Genomic DNA, 22,517 nt, shown 5'->3' with positions numbered 1-22,517 from the left:
CTTTCTACAGACATGTTGCAGGGAAAATGTGCGAATTCCAGGTGTGACTGGTGGTCAAGTTGGCGGGGCTTTGCAAGATATGTTCAGGGTAAGAGCGGCAAGAGAAGATGGAGTAACAGGCTCCCTGATATTGCGCTCCAGAGGCTTGTGCCCCTTTGTAACAGCGCTGGCTTGTCGCTTACCCAAGGCTTGGAATCCATAATGAATGAGGCATAAAAAAAATTGACTATTAATAGGCTTCTTGTCAGTATTGTACAGAGTATTCGATAAAGTGATCTTGAACGAAATCAGCCAACACCTGGCTTTGGTCATGCTAGAGAACAGGTCAGCTTTAGAAAGACATATTAAACAAAGAATTGCATCCCTGTCAATAATGGGGTAACTGAAAAGTCTACAGAATATAACCAGCCTATCTATACAGTGTTCACAGAGTACAAAATGGAATTCAACTTATTAGGGTTACCAGCAGTCATGTGGGATCAAGAAGTAGAGGAAGCATCTTAGGAAATATTTGCAGACATATTACGGCTACCATAATTCTTCATAAGTCTGGTCAAGAAGGCTGTCAGGCAAAGATAATTAAAGAGGAAGTGTTCAAGGTCAAAAAAGAAAAAAGAACCCTTAAAAAAATATGGGGTTTAGCGTCCTGAAAGTGGCATAGTGGGCTGTGAGGGACACCGTAGTAAACAGTTTTGGAATAATTTTTGATCACCTGGGGTTTCTTCAGCATGCACCGAAAATCCATGGTGTCATGTGGTTTACTTCAGGACCAGCTCCGTTTTTTTATTTAAATAGCACGTGTGAAATGCAGAAATTCACATATTACACAACCACATACCTAATAGACTTGAATAAAATTTGTTTTGCATTTAAGAGTGAAAGCATAATTCTACCAACTCTAAGAAGCAGAATTCTGATTTACAACCTTATAGTTTTTACAAAGGTTTTCCAAATTTCAGCTAGTTAAAAAAATTTAACCATAAATTTTACTTGTCCACAACTTTGCACCAAGACTAGATATGAGAGTGCTAGAAACTACATTATATTAAAGCATCTGAAGTAGACAAATTTGATGTGTGTGGTGATGTGAAATGGTTGCAACATTTGCAAGAGTTCTACCAAAGCCTTGCCCAACAAAGGAGTGGTAGACTTTGCTTCAATGCAACTTGAAGGGACATGTTCCATTTATTCCAAGTTTCATTTAAGACAGAAAAATCTCCGAAGATTGTTCCATTTGAAAAGCGTCCATGTGTTTGGATAGGGAAAAAAAAGGCATTACTGTGCTCTGCTTCTAGTATTGTAGCTTTTCTTGCACAACATTGTATTTACGCTTGAAAGGATTCCCAATAATTCAATGCAGCCATCACATTTGAAATAGTGCTGCAGAGTTTCAACTCACTCTCTTGCCGTCTGGTACGAAACAGCAACGTGCACTGGAGCAGTAATACCTATGTTTCGGTCAATAATATCATAGTCCTTGCCACATACTTGACTGATAATATTTTCGGCTGTCTCCTCAGAGCAGGTAACAAGGGCATCATCGGATGTTTCTTATTCCTGGCAGTATGAACTGTGGCATTCTCACACCCGCTCTTGGGACAAAGGAACGACAACACAGTAGTCCAAACAATCACAAGGGCATTTATTGCACTTTTCATAGATCAATGTCTGCTAGCCGAGTTGCTATACACAAAACATGCCGATGGGCGCGCGATAAATCTGGAGGTCTGACTCACCGCGACCGGATATAGCGAGCGAATGTGTTCGCCTCATGCTGAGCCCCGACGCCTGGTCGTTCGCGCGTTCGAAGGCAGGCCACGCGAGACGGCCTCGTAGAAGCACGGGTCGGCACCCGCGCAGGGTGTCTGCGTCGTACCTTGACCCGCAGCCAAAAAGCCAGCGTGTTCTACCTTGCGCCCAAGTAACCCCACCACAGATTGCCGCAGCTAAAGCCCCTTGATAATTTAAAAGTAGCGACACTCTCCTCCTCACGGCGCTTTCCTCCTCGATTCTCCTCGCCCGCCAGCTGCGCACGGCGCACTTTTCCTTCTGGGCTCCCGCGGACGGGCCGCAGGATTCTATGGAGGCGTGTTATTTTGGGCCAGTTGCGCGCCCCAGTGGGGTTGAAAATTTTGAGAAATGCAAATAACAGCATCAATAATGCTGGAGGCAACGTTTGTGAAGAGATTGGTTTTTGCTTAAAGCTGTATGAACGGGGTATACCGATGTAAAGGGAGCTCTGAGGCAAGTTCTGTACTCCAGACAATTTTTCTGTCACATGGTCAGATCCTTTACTTCGTGCGTCTGATCTAGTATTGCTTGTGACAAGTCCCTTTGTGTGTGGCTTATTAAGCGGAAGCCTTAGGCCTCTGTTTCAAGGTCCCGTTGTGAGCTACAGAAAATATCACGTGACCGAAGGAAGGCGGGAAGCGAACCAAAGCATGTGCAGCCGCGTATAAGAGATGGCTAATGATTAGCAAAGTAATGATTGATTAGTGATTGGATTAAAATTACTTCGGGTTTATTAAGGAGGATTAAGGTGGGGGGGATTAAACTCGATGAAGGTGCATAAGGGTGAATGAAGGTGATTAGGGTGCATAAAGGAGGACTAGGTTGGATTAAGGTCGATGAAGGTAGATTAGGGCGGATGAAGGTGCGTTGAGGTGTATTAAGGACAATTATAGTGGATTAGGGTGGATTGTGAAGTGCATGAAGAAGGATAAGGGTGAATTAAAAAGGATTAAGGTGCATTAAGGAGGATTATGGTGGGCTAGGGTGAATTAAAGTGAATGAAAGAGGATTAAGGGGGACTAAGGAAGATTAGGGTGGAATAAGGTACATGAACGTGGATTCGGGTGGATTAAGGTGAATTAAAGACGATTATAGTGGATTAGGGTGGATTAATGGGAATGAGGAGGCATTAGGGTTGATTAAGGAGGATTAAAGTGCATTAAGAAGGGTTCGAGTAGATTAAGGTCGGTGAAGGGGGATTAGAGTGCATTAAGGAGGACTTCTGTGGATTATGGTGGATTAAAGTGAATGAAGGAAGATTAAGGTCGATGAATGTGGATTCGGTGGATTAATGTGAATTAGGAGGATTAGGGTAGACTAATCTGTTTTAATACTCAATGAACCCTAATTCACCTTAATGCACCTTAGCCTACCCTATACGGTCTTAATCCTCGTTTATCAACCCTAATCCACCATAATCCTCCTTTATCCGCCTTAATCCTTATTCATGTACCTTAATCGAACTTAATCCTGCTTAATAGTCCCAATCTACTTTAATACACCCTAATCCACCTCTATCAAACTTAATCCAGCTCCATGGTCCTTAATCCACCTTAATATATCCTAATCGGTCTTAAGCCTCCTTTATCAACCCCAATTCACCTTAATCAATATTAATCGACCTTAATCTTCCTTTATCCACCTTAATCCTCCCTAATCCTTGTTCATGCCCTGTAATCGATCTTAATACCCTTTCATCAACTCTTCACCTTAATGCACTCTAATCCACCTTAATCTTCTTTAATACACTCTAATCAACCTTAATCCTCCCTAATCCACCTTATGTCAATCACTAATGATTCATAAATTAACTTGGGTAATCATTCTCTTATACAGGGTTGGACATGCTTTGGGTCACCTCTGGCCTTCCTTGGGTCACGTGATACTTCCAGTTTACAATGCGACCTTGCAACATAGACATCTAAAGGCTTTCGCCTTAAAACTTAAAAAAAAAAACACTCAATGTTGACTAGCTCATCGCCTGCAATACCACCTGTATACTTGCCACAAATTCTTTAAGGGCGCAAAGTAGAATCTATAATGCTGCGCTTCCGACTGAATAACAATAGTTAGCAACGTGCGAGGTGATGGAGCCACCCCAGAATATTGAGCATACTGAGGACAACCACAACAAAAACGCTGGTGAGCAGGCAGGAAGAATGAAAAAAAAAAAGGCAGCATTACGGGATGCTTTGCTGCGAGCTATAAGACGCTTCAGCTCGCAAACAACGCTGTTCTTTGTCGGAACAAAGTTATTTCGGCCAATGTCATGCAGCCACTGCTTCCTGCGCAAGCCGTCACGCTTTCCTTGTGGTATCATAAAAGCGGCATAACCATCTTCAGGCTTCTTGCTGCAGTTATATGCGCAACACCCCGGCATAGCGCTAGCATATAGAGCAGGAAACACAGCGTACAACGTTCACTACGCCGAGCTAAAGCGCCGAGCCAGCCGCGCTCAGGAGGAAAATGGCGCGAACAAAAAAGAAAAACACAAGCAAAACTCAAGATCCGCGTGTTTCCAAGGGCAACGGCAGGGAGACCAATCATCGTGCAGAAAAACGGGGGCAAAATTGGTTGCCGTGGAGGGGGGGGGGCGCAAAGGGCGAGGAGGAGGCGAGAAAGTCACGCGGCGGCGGCAGAGTTTAAAGAGTGTCGTTACTTTCAAATTATCAAGGGACTTTAGTCGCAGCGCAACACTCGCGCCATCTCTCGTACTGCGCTTCAACCACTCTGACCGCCGCGGGCCTCAGGCCACGCGGCGAAGCCACACTGCAGGAGATGGAGCTATGCGGAAAAACAAGATATCAGGGGATGTGCGAGAGTCGCGCATCCCCACAGGACGGAGCGCTAGTGGCAGCCTGGTTGCAAAATCCTATCTGCCTCCTCTGCAAGGATCCCTGCTTGCCTAGCGAAATCCACATAATGGAAATGCTGAGCGTTTCAACTTCAACATCTTTACTCAATGGTAGCTTTCACATCTGGCGGACTGGAATTTCTTGGCTCTTTATAGCATAACCATTTGACATGTTTGTTGGACTTTTCCTGTTCCATACGCTGATGAGGTAGGTGGTAGTTTGGTTGATGTTTTGTTTAACTGGGAGCTCACAAAAGTATGGTTCTCGTTTAATCGAAGTCTGTTAACATTGTGTCTGTGGCCGTTCAACAAAAGTGATAACATTGCAAGTGTTTAGTTTATCTGTCATTTCGGTTTAAGTGAGCTTCGTTTATCCGAAGTCTACTGTATTTGACAGCAGTGTATAATTAATAAATTTTTGCCGCTTTATTTGCCCTATTAGGTGCAGTTTATAGGACACTCTGATATCATTATTTACTGCTGTGTTACAGAAGTTGAAACTTGTGTGATTCAGTTATTCTTCTTCTTCTTTTCTTTTGTCATTTCCAAGAATTTTGTGCAAAAAAAATTTATAGCCTAAATAAAATATCTGCTTCTTGTTGGTATATTTTAACTTTTCCTTTATCCGGTGCATCATATCTTGTGCAGAACAATTCCCCTTCTGCCATATACTTAGACAGGCGCTCCTGAGGGAATGTCCAGGTGCTGTATACAGGCTATTAGTGGCACCAGGGGCAACATGGCAACAGTGGCAACATGCACTTAAATCTAAGCACTCAAGCATTTTGCCGTTATCACAATGTTGCTACTGCAGCTGGGAGACAAACCGCTGATTTTGTGCATATTATTTCATGAACGGTGTTGTCATTTTGTTCTGCTTGGTGACTGGGCATTGTATCTTGGACCAGCATCTTTAGTTCCCTTTGTCCAGTAAAGCTTGTTCATAATATTTCATTGGACAGGAAAAGAAGTGGCCAAATGAACTAACATGTAGTTTTCAGTAAAGTGGAAAGTTGGGCTAGTTGGTGAGTGATCATCATACCTTGCTGGTGAAGCAGCGCACTGACACAGACACAGTGAAGACAAACAGGAAAAGATGACACTCGCTGCACTCGCAACTATTTTATTTCAGAACACATACTTCATATTTATATACCTGCGCACCCTCAGGCGTCAAAGAAAAATCAAGGCAAGATGTAGTTTTCATTCATGTACCATGTGTAAATTGATATGAAACCACTGCAGTAAATGCAATTTTTCTCTACTCATACGTCACAAACAACACTTGCAACCTGTTCCAGAATGACCAGGGCATCAGGCGCGTCTCATTCACAGAGTGGTGATATGACATGGGCATCTTCATCTGAACGAACATTTTTCACTTGGTTTGTTAGCCAGGTGTCAAACAGACTTCTTCCGTCATCCCTAGTTCCAAAACATTGGTGCAAGCTCAAGGGTTGCTCTATGCATCAGTCTACAGAGGCGAATTGACTGAAATGAAATGGCGTCAGTGAAAGAAGGTTAAATTTCACTTCAATGCGTTGTTGCTTATTACCTGATAAAAAGGTGTTCAGTATGACAAATCTGATTGAAAAAATGTACCCATTAGGAACAGCCGTTTGTTTGGTTTTACTTACAGCTTATTTGTAGATTTTTATCTCTTGCTCTATGTTTTTCTTTATTGCTGCACTTAATAAATGTATATTCTATACAGTCGGCTCCAACAGAACCAATGAATTTGATCTAATTATTCGATGGGTCAAATTAAACTAACAAGAAACAGAAAGAAACGCCAGGAAGCACTGATTCATTTGGCACAATTCTAACACACCCCCATATTGAATGTGCACTCAGTTTTGATGGGTTCTAAGTATAGAACTAATGGGTAAACGACATAAGAGTACCTAAACAATCTAAGAATCTGATTCACACAATTTTTCAACAAGAAAAAGCTTGCATGCATCCGATTCTGTTCATCAGAAAAAAGATGAAACTAGTGAACTTTACCTTCACAGAATGGAAATTTATTTACACTTATTGCCATCGTTGTCACTCTCAGACAGCCTTTTATTGCTGTCTGCAGAACATAACATGTAGTCTTCTTTACAGTCAATTGCATCTTTTATGTTCTGCATTTATTAAAAATTTATTGACACACTTTGTAGCAATTGCGGAGGAGATGGTAGCCTATGCCTAGACTAATCAGTTCACTAGTTTGCCCTGCAACATGTACAATTCTCTGGAACACCAAAAACATGCAACTTGCTTAGCATGCAAAGTATCACTTAACCTTTGAATGGGCTGAAAGCAGGCTGATAGCCTGAAAGCAGCAGATCGTCATTACCCTGTTACATGAGACTCAGTTGCTATAGTGGCTGTTGCAAACACTAAGAGCTTGGTTTTGGTTCATGTTGTCACGTGGTAGTAACAGGGAAGAAAGCAACAAAACTGTGAATGGTGTGCTAGTGTTTTATTGGGCGAACGTGTGCCCTCAAAAGCAAGTTACACTCAAAGAACAGTGATAGCAGCGAACACTGTCGGCGATCGTTGAAAATCTTATTTTCAGGGCAATCGCATCGGCTTTTATACATGAGTCATTGAAGGTTCCAGAATAATCACTAGTGCCCCTGGGTTTTCCAGATAGTACTACACAATTTGCATCACACGTACGATCAGATTAAACAAGGTTCGGTGACAACAGACAATGGATAGAACCATAGATAACATTCTAGAAACTTCTGATACGTGCGGGTGCGTCCTGCGCCGAGCAATAATGCTTAACATTTCTTAGCTGGTGAAAAACGGTTACCGGTGAAAGATAACCAAGTGCACGTGTCATTATCTAAAGGACCTTTCCAGAAATTTGCATGCAACGTTGAGTGGTGGCTGTAAGGCAGTGCGGGAAGTCGAAGTGCCGGCCACCGGAGACTCTCCTTGCCTGCAGCGTGTGAGCTGCGCACAGCCTGGCGCTCCTTTCTCCCACAGTGCCTTAGGCCTAACTACCAGCGGATAGGCGCAAGGCATTATGGAAAAAGGGAGCACTGGGACGCTGGTGGGCAAGGTAAACAGGAGAGTCTCCGGTCGCCACGACGGTTGGCCCTCCCGCTTCCCACGCTGGACCTGCAACCGCCGCTGACGGTGCACGCGCATTTCTGGAAAGGTTCACTGCACCACGCAGACAATTGTCGGACCAATTCTTATGGGTCACACATTACAGTTGGGTAAATACTGTGTACCTAAAATAGGTGTTTTTGGCGGCACATCTTTGACACATTCACCATCCCTTAGTATGGCCAAGGCAAACACTGCTGCAGCCATTAGGGACGACAGTTGGAAAAGTTTGTGCCAACCAATTTCAGGATTGCAATAACGAAAGTATTGGCCCATGGAAATGTATGGGTGCTGGCTGAGACCTTTGGTCATGGTAAAATTCGTCAAAAAATTTTGTTAGCCATTGATGAAATAATGAAAGTCTGCTGTAGTTTGTTCTGGTACTCCATAGGCAACGTTCAGTAGATCCCCAAGCATTTTTACCTATCACTGTGTCTGGATTCTGAAACATGGTGAGTTGTGGAACTGGTATGGTTGCAAACCTCTGGAGGCAGTGTGTACTGGTAGGCAAGTTTAGCATCAGCGTGCCTTTCATTCTCTTCAGCATCCGTCATGTTTCACACTTTGCAAACCAAACTAAGTGTTTTCTCATCAAACCCATAGTCTCATGTGGGGCTTACATGCGTGCATTGCAAAATGCAGTAAGAAAAAACAAACAAACAGTGGGTCTGATATATTCCTGCAATTTCTGACCGAGTGATAATTGCCGCAGTGCACAATCCGTCACGTGGCTTCAGTTGGAGACTAACAGTGCTTTTTCATCACTCACTGCAGTACCGTATGTTTGACTGCACTCTGCTGCTTGTCCTAATCAACCATTACAAAGCCAGATACCTTTGAATTAACAAGTTCCTGATTTCATAATGTAGCACCTACACCTGGTCAGTCCGAATTGATCGGTACTCTGAAAGCAGCCAGTTAATAATCGGAGTAATCCTGGTCAAAGAGCTGGAAAAAGGTCTGAATGATAAATGATGTCCATGCTTCTCGTATTGCAGGGCCCCAGATGGGGGTCAAGGGCCACATGCCAGCACCACAGCAGCAGATGGAGACGGGCCAGGCTATCAGTGCACACAGCGGGGCGACGGTGAGTTGGGCTGCGATCCACTGGTGGAACCCAACATCTGGCACTGTCACAGTGTGGCATTTAAAAGGAGGCAGAACTCTTCTGTTTGTTTTCATATTCATCAATCATATTTCTTCAAATACAAAGGCAATGTGTACTATAGTCAGGCAAGTTGGTGCATAGTTAATCCGTTATGCTGTGGCGCAAGGTATAAAACGTGTAGAAAGAAAAAAAGGGGGGAGACATAAAGAATGCTGCGGCACTCTTTTTGTCACTGTTTTATTTATTTATTTTTTACCCCCATGTGTTTTACACTTTGTGCCACAGCACAATGAATTACAAGGGGAATCTTTCCAAAATCTTTAGCCTAAGAGTCACCCCTGCCCCTTTTTGTCTTGTATGCGAAGTTGACACTTACTTCTTTTAATATTAAATATTAATATTGTGGCAGCAGTACTGTATTTTTGGTGACCTAGTTTCCAGATGTTACCCCGAATCGTAGCAGCTAACCAGCTGTGACAGTGGAGGCGGCACTTGCCTCCATGCAGTGCGAAGAGTAGCATGCTTTTGACCATTGCTGCCGAGCCATTGAGAAAACCAGCAGTGCATTTGAAGTAAAAAGGCGACCGTTAAGAAACTAGAGAGATTTACTTTTTTAATTTCAATTTATTGTTGCCTTCATATGTGCATACAGTTTTGGCCAGCCCAAGCACCAAGTGCTTGTTTGCCGAGTTGGGCCAGCGAACAAACGTCACCCACAGTTAAGGCACACAACAGTTTACAAACACATGCTCTCGACATATAAACTACCGAGAACTTCATAAAAATATGCATTACTCATTTCTATCAGTAGTAAATAATATTAGCAAGCCAATATTGCCACAAGATCATTTCAAACAAGGAAATATAAACAGGAAAACAAATACAAGTATTGCATAAAGTCACAACTTTTCCATCGCTCCTGTACACAACTTTCTTATATTTTTCACCATGCCAAGTCTTCATGTAAAATTGAGCGTATCTTCCTTAACCCCTTAATGTCTAATTTTTTTGAAAAATTGTTAACTGAAATTGCCTATCTTTATTTTTTTTATTGCTGATTTCGAATCGTATTGATACATGCATATTGCGTGTTTCTTGTGGCCGATGCACGCGGGCGCCCCGACTAAAACGACGAGCGCTCTCTGGCTCTCGAGCTGTTGGCTGAACTGGCCAACGCTGCATTATCTTTTGTAAATACACATTGTAAATAGTCTCCAGTCTTAATACTTCATTCATGTAACAATATTGTATAAAAAGCAACTACTCAATGTTGAAAAAATATTTTCACCACATACCTAGTCAAATCAACGTAATACAGTTTATTTCTGAACATTACATAGGAAACCAGCTGCCTGCTGCTAATAAATAGTGATAACCACATAAAGAAACCAGTCGCAAACGCCTAATCGTTCTTCACTTGTGTAGGCTAATCAACCTTTGGCTATTTCACTCAGGACGCATTGTGAATGTGTGGTAAATTTCAAAGCAGAGAATGGGGGGAGGGGGGAACTCTGGGAAGAGTGCATTTTAGCTTTTCAACCACATTGCGATTGGTGCACTCGAATGTTCGCTTTAAAGATGTTGTCATCATCACCAGAAGAACTGCTCAATTCAGCGTCATCGCTGCCTTCTTCACTTCCGGACACAAGATAAACATCGGTATCTGAGTGATCTTCATTGGAAGATGATGAAAATGAAAAGCTTCTTTTTGGGGTTGACGCGCCTGCTGTGAATTTGTCGCCGCTACTGGACGCCATATTTTCACACAAAAACTGCGCTCCTGCCACAGGAGAAACTGAAATCATCAAGTAAGTGCTTCCATCTGGCGAGCGACATGCGATCTAAGCCGTAGACGAGCACTTCTCATCCTGAACACTCAAGAGGACAACCTAGTCTAGTAGGACGAGTTCTGCTCGTTCGAAGCACTTACGGGGTTAAAATCGTTAAACAGAGCGTTAAATTGAGAGGGGACGTAGTATTTCCAGATTTTGTTTATCATGGTTAATAAAAACATGCAGTTCAATGTATCTTTCAGTTTTTGTTAGTGTTACTGATTTGTGAACGGGCACTTTAATATCACTTATAAAGTAGCGTTGCGTCGAAACCACAAAATGAAAAAGCTCTTTTACTTGAATAATTCCTAACTTACAATATTTTTGTTGAATCGGTACTTCTTGTAAATGTGTTCCATAAGTAATGCTGTTTACAATCTTTTTTATCATTCTGTTTATCATTTGCATTTCATACTCGGAGCAGGGCCATATAAAGTTATTCCGTACAATAGCATCGTTTCTAATAAAGCTCTATGCATTAAGTCTCAAAGTAATCGCCGACCTCCCCTGGAGAATATAGATCATAGCTGCCATAATTCACATCATTTCACGAACATGCATCATATGATTATGCCAACTTAAATGCTGGTCTCTAAAGAGCCCAAGGCACTTTGCTTCCGGTTCACATTGCAGTGGCGTACAAATGCACGGATGGCAGTAAGATTTGTTCTGTGCTAATGGGAAGTGTGCCAGCCGAGGTCCAGCCGAGGTAAACGCGTCTTGCGACCCTTGCAGCCGGCCCAGCAGCCGCACGTGCGGGAGCTGCAGTCGGAGCCGCAGCGTGCCCTGCTGGGAAGCCTGGGCGCAGGTCGCGATGCCGTGCAGGCCTCGCTGCGGGAGCTCGAGGTGCCCCAGGCACGTCCCCAGCTGGGCTCGGACCCAGCCTCGCTGCAGTGGCGCCAGAGCCACCTGGACACGCACCGCCAGAATGTCAGCTCCCAGATTGCAGCCATGAACGCAGCCACTGCACAGGTCGTCACCCTCACCGCAGGTGTGTGCCTCTTGTTTCTCCACCGACTTTTGCTTGCCATAATGGTTGCTTGCTTTTGTGCGTGATTTTTGCCCTCCTCTCTTTGTTTACTATGGATGTAACCATGCTGTTCTCACCCAGTGAAACTTAATTAAGGCTCGTCTGTGCTCTCGTCCGTTTTTGAGCCATGCAGAGCCACTTGGAGTTTTGTACTGAGATACGTTCATCTACCATGGGAATTGTTAGTAGCATATAGATTTTTCAAGAAAGCGCATCGCAGCCTATTCTTTGTAGCTCACACATGCAACATCTCTTTAGGGCAAACAAGTGTTATACTTAAATGTCTGAATAAATTTAAACCGAGGCATAATTTTCACTGCATAAGTAAATCAGAACACTTCCGAATGGCACTCAGTTGCTCAGTTGCTTGAACTCAGTTGCTTGCTCAGTTCCGAACTCAGTTGCTTGAATTTACAACAGAATTACATTCCAGCATGAATAACAAACAACAGACTGACTGTGTATCCTTAGATTTTTCCAAAGCATTTGATTGTGTCGCTCATTGTCGCCTCATCTCAAAAATATCCGCGCTCCGGCTGGATTCATTAACTTTATCTTGGCTCCGAAACTTTCTCTTCTTGCGGCAACAGTTCACTGTTGTTAATAACCACTCATCACTTACTTCTGACGTTACTTCTGGCGTACTGCAAGGCAGTGTCCTTGGTCCTCTTCTTTTCTTAATTTTCATTAATGACCTTCCACAAAACATATCATCGCAGATAAGGCTTTTTGCCGACGATTGCATTCTATACCGTACAATAGAAACATCTGATGACCATTTAGTGTTGCAGAACTACCTTAACCTTGTCAGTTTCTGGTGTAGTACGTGGCAGATGACCTTGAACTCAGACAAATGTAAAGTTATGTCCTTCTCACGAAAACATTCAAACTCTCACTTTTCGTACATCCTGAATAACACCGCCGTACCTCCGACATTGTCCTACAAGTACCTTGGCATTGAGCTTACAACTCATCTTTCTGGGAGTACACACATAACAGCTATCTGCGCAAGAGCTTCAAAAACTCTGGGTTATCTTCGATGGAACTTGCGTAAATCCCCTGCTACAGTTTGTAAATTAGCATATCAGACTTTTGTTCGCCCACAGTTAGAATTTGCGTCATCAGTATGGTCACCGCATCAAAATTATGTAGTTGATATGCTAGAAAAAATTCATAACAGGGCATTGCGCTTCATCACAAGTAACTACGACAGAAGTTGCAGCGTGATCAAGATTAAAGCAGATATTTCGCTCGAGCCACTTGAAACTTGTCGCACGACAAGTCCTCTTTGCCTTTTCCATAGATACGTCCATGGTAATCGGCCTCATGTGCTGCCGCTTGAAGTACCAGCGCGCACGTCATGTCGCCTTAACAATAGCCATAGTTTCCTGTGCATATTCGGCAATACACTGTCATTTAACGCATCAGCACTGCCTCATAACCGTATGGAACAGTCTTACTGATAACATTACGAGCATAACAAATCGTGACGCTTTTCGCGAAGAATTGTAAAGTTTCCTGTAGAAACATTGTATAAGGATGTTATTGACCTGCTTTCCTTCCGTTTCTCACACTTGTATTTTTGTATTTTTGTTTGCATGATTGTATTACTGTGTTTACGCTCTCTAAAGCTTAGCCTAGACAAACATTTATTGAACTTGGCTTTACTTATCTTGTGAATGCCTGTATTCATGTTTATATTGTTTACTCCTGTACTGCTTTACTTATCTTGTGAATGCCTGTATTGATATCTATATTGTTTACTCCTGTTGAAACACTTACTTTGTGTCCCCCCTTACCCAATGCCCTTAAATGGGCCTGTAAGGTATGTTAAATAAATAAATAAATAAATAAATAAATAAATAAATAAATAAATAAATGTGCATTTGCTTGATCTAGATTGTGATTGAGAAGCAACGGTCACCATGCGTCATTGGTAAATACAGTAAATACTCACTGTATTTACCAATGGCATGTGGCACTGGTTGACCTGTATATAGATTTTGGTGGTACATGGAGGTATATGGTGCGCGGTTGTAATTTGAGTGTGGCATTGATATGGAATTATTGCAGGTCCCCCAGAGGAAATCGACCAGCCAGCTGTTGGAGCGGCCATCACCACCATGTGAGTTGCTTGCTTCGAACGTGCTGGCACGAGGTAGCACAGGCAGCTGCGCACATGTTGGGGAGCTGAGTGGCTGCTCCTTTGCAGTGCCAGCAATCTGCCAGAGATGTCAAAGGACGTGAAGATGATTGCTGCTCTGATGGACGACGAGGACTCTGGCGAGAAGCTGCTGGATGCAGCAAGGCGCCTCTGTAATGCCTTCTCTGATCTGCTTCGCGCTGCAGAGCCTCAGAACAAAGAGGTGAGACCGGTTCAGTGGCAGATACGTGCTCGACTACATCTGTAGGCTTTGACACAGGCGAGGTTCCTCTGTGAAACGCCTGACCTTTATTTTGGGGAAGACTACAAGGGACAGGTTTAGCACACTGCGTGATATGAAAGGAGGATTCATGACGTTGCACTTAATCTGTACGAGATGTGACCTTCACTTGCATCTGCTGATGTGCAGGAGCATTTGGGTTGAGTAATGTCGCCTTGTCTCGCCCTGATTCCGAGAGGCTGGAATCGACGGAGGAAATAAAACTGTGATACTGCGGAAAGTTCTCTGCTGAAGCTTGGTGATACTCAAGCTGAAGCAATTTGGAAGATTTGAGCAGCATTTGCAGTTTGTGGGCATGAAGCAGATAAACATCTGTTAGCAATTTAGGCATGTGGAAATAGCTTTTGAGACGGAATCAAATTCGAGTTGAATAGTGCCAGAAGTGAATCAAATTGAATCAAATATCAAATAGTTTTCGAATTATAAAAAGCCGTTTTAACCATTATTATAAAACAATGTTGACATCCTATAAGGTGGCGATTCCACTGTGGTGGCAGGGACTCCACATTTTAGACAACGTTCGTGGACACACTGTGCTTTCTGCAGGCATTAGGCAGATGGGAGTCATATTGCATTAGAAAGCTTACTTCCGGCACTTTTCAATGACACTTGGTAATAGCACCTAGCATGAAGCGTTACCTGATGGCAGTCAAAACAGTAGGAGCAAAATATGGTGTTCTTGCTATACTAGCCCCCATTGTACATACTGCGTTTACAGCAAAACTGTTCCACATAACAAAATGCATTTTTCTGTGCCTTTAGCTGAAATGTGCTGAAATGTCATACAATATTTCTATGGAGAGATAGTGCGTGCAATGCAATTAGAAATTGATATAGACCCCAATAAGAATGGGCAAAAAAAAGAGGTTTTGAAATAATATCTTCCTTCCTTTTCAATGCAGAACAAGTTTTATTAGTATTCTTGGCAACATTCTAGGCATCATTCTACTTATCATGTTTGCATAGCTTTCTTTTTTTTGTTTCTTCTGATAATTAGTTCACGAGTTATTCTTACTTCAAAATTGCAATTTATAGCTATACTTGGTTATGGCTTCCTGGAGTAAGGACAACAGTATTCAAGCTGAAACTTTTAGTAATCAAGGAGCAAGCCTTTCTCTCCAATTCTATGAAGAGAATATTGTCTTATGTTTATTAGGAAATCTACACAGGGTAGTGAATTTAGCTAATTTTTCTGCTGGCCAGGCAAATTGACATTCTTTTCGATGCACACGCTGATTCACTACGGGTGTTGCCCATTGAAGAGAATGGAAAACTGGACCAGTTGGCATTGATTAATGGCAAACAAGCAACAGCGCACTGGGAACGAAGACGAAGGAGTATGTGGACACCGCACAAGCGCTGACTTTAAACTGGAAAATTTATTGAATGAAAGAGTTAATATAATCTGAAACTGCGCATGCACCTGCAAGGCAGCAGACAATTCATGACAAGCACTCATAATTAGATCACGTGATACTAAAAGAATAATAAATTAACAACAATCTAAAGTGGTGTGCTGTTTGGCTATCAATGATTTGTGCAGTCTAAAAAGGCAATTCCTTTTCCTTCGAGGGCTGTTGAAGGCTGGCTTAGCACAACTTGGTCCTGCTTTTTCTATTCGATAGGCCTCACAAATTTCATGTGCTCTCAGCTTTCTCCTTTCCGCACGCACCAGATTGAGCCGCGATCATCAGCACTTACAGCATACAATGCGTGGCAACACTGTTATTGTCTTTGGACTTTATACGGAACATCATGGAAACATTGGTGGCAAAAGTGCGCTTGGAGTGTCGATATAATTGCTATCGCAATAACAAATTTTCATTGCATAAACTTTTTCAATGTTGCCTCCCTGAGGAGGCTACTGCCAGAGGCTGAGGACATTCGCGACACCGACGAGGTGTGCCAGCACTGCTTTATGCGCCTCACTGTCTTCATCTAGTGACACCCGCGATGAAGCAGACGAGGCATTCCTTCAAGAAGAAAAAGCGATTTGACGACTTGAACAGGTACAGCCACGTTTCTTCTGATGTTTCACCATTGAAGCTCCCATCTTCAATTCACAAACGCAGCAGACAATCTTGTGGAAAGACACAATGTGCCGAGATTGATAGCATCGCGGTGACGAAGATATGCTAAACTTTAAGCGCTGCATACAGAAGCGTTGGTGCACTTGAAACGTCTGTGACAGAATGGCGTGCATGCCCTGGCTGGTTGAATAGCTTGAAGCAAGCGTACACGGCTTGAAAGTCGTATCCAGAGCACCTCCATCTCTTGACCATTGTGCCACCAGAAGTTGAAAACAAATGTGTTCAAGAGGCAATTCCAGCTGTTGCAACGTACATGGTCAGAAAGGCCCGAAATTGGTGTAAGAAGCATGGAATGTGGTCAGCTATTGATCCGTACATGAGGTCAAAGTTAAGCCCATTGAATGTGTGAGGGATATTCGGAAAGTAAGTTGCGTAATATTTTTTTAAAGAGAAGATAGTACACCAGGTGAAATAAACAATTGCCATAGGAATTTACAGCCATTGCTGGTTAAACCATGGAAGGAGGAGGAGGAATGACACATGCGCAAAGTGCCAAGGTAGAGAGAGTAGCAGCAGACAGGCGTGCCCGAGGTTATTTGAGTATAAATCACTATGGCAGACAGACTTGTGCTGACGATGTGGTCGCCCATGGAAGTGCGTGCTGTTATCCGGTATGAATAGGCACCTGTTCCCTGCATTGAAAGTGGCACTCTCGGAACATCACCTCCAAGACAATGCTGAGATGGAGCAGGCTGTGCTGCAATTTCTCGCATCGCAGGGGATCGAGTTTTACCAGAGCGGTTTCTTCAAACTGATAGCACACTACAAACAATGTCTCAATGACGGTGGCGACTATTGAAAAAATGGTATAGTTCATGATGCCATGGTATATCTTTCTTGGCAATAAAGTGGCCTGTGCAAATTAATGACAAAGCTTACTTTCAGAACGTCCCTCGCATAAGCTATGCTCGACTAGTTTACCAAGGATGAACTTGGGTGCTCTCGGCAGAGCCTGAACAAGAAGGACGTTGTGTCAGTCTTCATGAACGACCAGAGACAGTACGTCTCAAAGTGGTTTACGACATGTTCTATTTGCAAGATGTTCTAGATGTTCAAAGTACCTCATCCCAAAACAGCCATTGCCCTATCAAATATTTACAGCCTGCATCCAAAGTTGGTGCTGTTCGCACCAGAGCAAGAGGTTTGCATTTGTGTTTACTGCACTAATTCCAACCTGTGTGTCTCCATGCTTGAGAACGTAGCTGGCATGGAAGTCTCATTTGAAGGCACGGAAGCATGGTGGGTTTGCGGCTGAACGATGACTGACCGGAGAGCAGCCCTGCTCATCGGTGTTTATTGTGATGCGGTGACCAATGTTGCCTGCCGAGCTTTAGCAGGCCACCGAGCTTGGCGGGCGAACCAACATTATGCCCGAGGGGGCGCCACATACTTGCTACAGGCTCCCTAACCACAGATTGCACGTTAGGTGAATGTGGGCGCTTTACACGAAGTGAAAGCCTCACTTTGGCCAGTCTGGGAATGGTCAACGAGGATGAGGTCACATTTGCTGTTTGGGAAAGTGGTGACTTGATCAAAAAAACGTCGTCTCCAACCCTTTTTGTGAAAGAGCTCGAAAAATGGGTGACCAAATGGATTCGTCACGAATACATGCATAAGTCTCACTCAAGCTGCAGCTATTCATGAGGCAAAGAAGTGCAAGTGCACGGAATTATTGTTCTGCATTTTGATTCTGCGGAAAACTGGACTGTCCTTCTCTCAAATGAAACACAAAACAAACCCAATCTGCACAAGAAACAAATTTCCATTTTCACCTGTATCACCACGACAAAGAAAGTAACAGACGGCTGCTGTCATGATCGATTACAAGTATCATGACGCAGGGCACGCCTGCTACGGCCTAGGTACACTTCACGAAGTGTTAGACGAAAAAGCACCCATCTACTGTCACGTAACTTACGTCAGTGATGGTGCAGTGAGCCATTTTAAAAATAGATACCAACTGTATGAGTTGTGCCACTCCAAGTATACGTCTGTGAGGTCAATATATTCCACTACGGAGCATGGGAAGAATGCTTGTGACTTGATGGGTGGATTCCTTAAGCACCAAGCCTCCCTGTACCCACCTGAGGTCATCTAGAAACGCCGCCCCATTCTGTCGGCACACGAGATGGTTTCCCAACTTAGCGGCAACATCATGAATGCAGCCCTGCTTCATGCGTCTGCTGCAGCTGAGGAGCATTGTCAGCAGAAGTCAGTAGAGTGGAAGTCAGTGCCGCATGTGCCAGCAATTCAGTCACAGCATGTGGGGATGCGTGCCTGCGATGAAGTGGACATGCACTATCTGTTGAGAGAACTGCCGCTAGCCAGCTGACATTGATTAAACCCTTTTAAATATTGACAGCGAAGGACACGAAATAAATCTTTTCGAGGGCCACAAGAAATGTCGAGTTTATTCTCTCTTGCTTCCCAAAAAACAAGGCAGAAAACATGTTCTCTGTTCTTGCCACAATAATACACCCAGGTAGACCTTCGTTCATTTGTGGCAGCCGTTGCCTTTTCTTCTTTTAAAAGTGAGGAAATGTTAATAAACTGGAACGAGTCATCATGGCACCATAGAATAAATAACCAACTTTAGAGGAGGGAAAGTGTACCTTCACAGTGGTACGAAAATAAGAAGCGGCAGTGCATGGAACTTACCGGGGAGCCCAACAGATAGTGTTGCTCATACAGGAAGCAGAAACGCTGCTTTTTTTTTTAGTGCAAAATTCAATATGGCCACTCTCCAGTGGTAGCGTACACCGGTACATGCCGGGCTCGTCCTCCTAGCTTTGTGGCTTGCTTCATTGCTTCGGCTGCCACATAGCTGTTGCATTCCAATTGCCAGGAGACCAAAGAGCCTCTACTGACGCCCATACATACAAGCCAGAAGTGAGTGAACAGGACTTGCGACTTCATTAACAGAAGATAAGCAGTGCACCTTCTTGTACAAGAGGAAAAATAAAATTTGCATATCGAGATACGCTGAAACCATTAACGTGAGTTCGTAAACTTCTCAATTTTGGCGTTGCACATGACGGCCTGGTAACAAGCGGCAACCAGTATCGCTATCAGATTGGACAGTGCCCCACCTGTTGACACCGATAGTTGCCGTTGAAGATTAGCAACTTGCATTGCGAAGCAGTCGAATGTCGCGCGCATCTACTGCTGTGTTGGCCCACAGCAACACGGACTACCCTACATTTTAACGTTACCTCCTTTCCAATCTGCACGTTTCTTTTTGTTCTTTCGGGGGCCGCTAATGTGTCGCTCACACTTGGTGCCCCATCAAGTGTGGACATGGTCGGTTTTGTGGCAATCAACATTTTGCAGCCACTTTTGCAGACCTTTCCAACCATGTGGCTATCAACTTTACACACTTCAGACAATGTAAGCACGTATGCTAGTCTCTGTTCACGCCAAATCGCGGCCAAAGAGGGCCACAAGCACACTTTGCGCACGGCTGCAGCAGGAAAGGACTAACGAGAGCACCAATCACGGTGCGTGTAAGCAGGAAGTCTGTGTTGCCGTGCGGACTGCAGGAGCAGGTGCTTACGTCGAGAGACTGTTTCCGAATTATGGGGGTTCCACTCTGCGTGCGACTAGGGCTGAAGGCGAGCTCCGGATCTAGCCCCACGCAGTCGCTTTGTGTTGCTCCCCAACCCGTAGCGCGGGAATCGCAGTTACGTCGGGTTCGAACGAATAAGGCAACCAGCGGCGTCAACTGACTGTAAGAACGTTTATTGCTACCGGCAATAAAGAACACTGGCAGGGGGACGTCCTCTCTGTAATAGTAATAAGTAGGCTGGCCTCGTTGCCCGGGATAGTCAGGCAACGTGGTCACTCACGGGTTGCAGCAGGTAGTCCAGTCCGGCAGGTTAGGGGTCCGGCCTCAGAGAGAGAGGGTCTCCCCCGGTCGCGCTGCTTAGTACCTTTCTACCTGGGCGAGGGGAATGTCCTCCTCGCCTGTCAGCTACTTGCCCGCTAGTCGGGGAGGAAGGGCGCGTGCGCGTCGCGAGAGCGAGGGAGAATCGGGAGAGGGCTAGTGCACCTCTCCCCTGTCTATGCCAGCTCTCGACGCGACGGCGCGGGGGAAGATGGGCGCGTGTGCTCCCCACAGAATGAAACTGACCAGACCGCCACATCTGAGAAATGTAACACGGCAACCATAACCAAGTGGGACAGCATTGAAACGAGACTCTGAAGTCAAATCACTTCAGCATACCTCTAACATAACATTGAGACTATACACTATACATTGTCTAAGATCCACATAACAGTGAGCATACAGGCACACAGGTCGCTAACGGCACATTCAGCTGTCTGACTACAGGCATAGTGCTTGCCTTCATCACACGTGGTGGTCTGGTAACAAGCGACAACCAGCAGTGCGAATAGATTGGACGTAGTGTCCCATCTCTTTGCACCGCCAGTCACCGTGGAAGATGAGCAACTTGCATTACGAAGCAATCGGGTGACACAAGCATCTGGTGCCGCAGCCAGCACAGTGACATAGACTGCCCGGCATTTTAGCATTACCTCCTTTCCAACCTGCACATTTCTTTTTTCTTATTTCGCGGGCCGTAATGTGTAACTCACAATTGGTGCCCCACGTTCCCTCAATATGGGCATGGTTGGTTTTGTGGGCACCACCATTTTGCAACCACTTTTGCAGACTTTTCTACCCATGAGGCTATCCGCTTCATACACTTCGGACCATGTAATCAGGTATGCTAGTCTCCATTCACGCCAAATCACGGCCGAGGAAGGCCACAAGCAAATTTGGCACACGGCTGTAGCAGGAAAGGAGGGAATGGGGAGTACCGATTACGGTGCATGTAAATTCGGAGTCTATGTCGCTGTGTGGACTGCAGGAGCAGGTGCTTACCTAGAGAGACTTTTTGCCGATGGAACTGACCAGGCTCCCTTACACGAGAAAGGTAAAACGGTGACCAGGACCAAGTGGGTTGTCAGTGAAACCAGATTCTGCAATCAATCACTTCAATCTAGCTTGCACAAAAACCCAGGCTATCGAGCAAGAAAAGCAATCCTCAATGAGACTAGGAATTAAATATGGGAATGAGAAAGCTTGCGTTCAAGAAAGAGGCCATTCTACCCTGCAAGCACTGAAGGCCAAAAACATTAAGAAAAGTTGAATGCTGCATAGCACACGGTGTAAAGGTTAATGCAAGACAAACCGATGCCGCATCAGCTATTTCAGGAGAGGAATTGCACAGGGCAACGTACACTAGAAAATACTGCTACAAATATGTTATGCTACTAGACCGGGACTGGTATTAAGTATGAGCAAAGAATCGATTGACCTATATGTTTTGGTGAGGAAGAGGGATTAGGCTTAACAGGAATGGAGAATGAAAAAGCTTGCATTCATTGAAAAACACACACACACACACACACACACACACACACACACACACACACACACACACACACACACACACACACACACACACACATATATATATATTTGGCACAAATAGAATTTGACAAGCCCATGAAGCTGATTAAGAAAGGGCAAGCTGACGGAACTTTTTCGGCCAGCATCGTCCGTCTTGTTTAGAGGTTGCAGGTGCATCTGAACATGCAGATTTTTTTTTGTTTGGGTACCTGGATGACTCGGTCAATATCCGTGCTGGAGGAATAATGGCCGAGGCTCTTTTAACTCTTGACACAGTCCTCCGTAGACTTGATATCTCATCTTAATACTTCTGGATTGTCTTCTTTGTTCGTTGTGTAAAAGCCTTGCGAATTCAGCTCCAGCTCCTTCCTGTTGGTGTAGACGGGGGCTCCTGTGATGAGGACCAAGATGTGCTTCGTGCAGACTTTATTGGAGCAGAACAATAACACATTAGATACAGCACAGGTTAGCTAAACTCATGTAGTGTTTTCTTTTATGTTGAAACAAATTATGCTTAACCATAAATATGAACAAACATTCATATCATCTGCTACAAAAAAATGACATGTATCTCAAGACTAGCAAGCCAGTGCAGCATATATCAAGCATTATTTATTTCTAAACCAGGTGTTGTTTACCTTGTAGTAGCAGCCAAAGTCCACACAATGACCTTGTTGTAGCAGGCAGCAATTTCTCTTTAGTGCGTGGAGTTTGTTGCTTTATACTGGTGCCGTCCTCATTACTGCATGTTTGGAACAGAAATTTTGGCCGCATCAGAAATTGAATAAGCACAATTTTGCAATATGAAATGCGAAAAGGTGTGACATATAGATTGTAATAG

The 22,517-nt window shown here is 44.1% G+C and overlaps 1 protein-coding gene across 5 annotated transcripts in view; it reads left to right on the top strand.

Annotated features, from left to right (window-relative positions):
* rhea (Talin_middle and talin-RS domain-containing protein rhea) overlaps positions 1–22,517 on the top strand; it is a 439,862-nt gene that overhangs the window by 112,501 nt on the left and 304,844 nt on the right. For all 5 annotated transcript variants that reach the window (XM_075693866.1, XM_075693865.1, XM_075693867.1 and 2 more), the window contains 4 exons: positions 8,755–8,843; positions 11,432–11,687; positions 13,800–13,851; positions 13,939–14,092. In XM_075693866.1, coding sequence (XP_075549981.1) covers positions 8,755–8,843; positions 11,432–11,687; positions 13,800–13,851; positions 13,939–14,092 — 551 coding nt within the window. The remainder of the gene's footprint in view (positions 1–8,754; positions 8,844–11,431; positions 11,688–13,799; positions 13,852–13,938; positions 14,093–22,517) is intronic.

This window comes from Dermacentor variabilis, chromosome 5 (genome assembly GCF_050947875.1).
Source record: "Dermacentor variabilis isolate Ectoservices chromosome 5, ASM5094787v1, whole genome shotgun sequence".
In the NCBI taxonomy this organism is placed as follows: domain Eukaryota; kingdom Metazoa; phylum Arthropoda; class Arachnida; order Ixodida; family Ixodidae; genus Dermacentor; species Dermacentor variabilis.
This window is presented reverse-complemented; position numbering and strand designations above follow the sequence as displayed.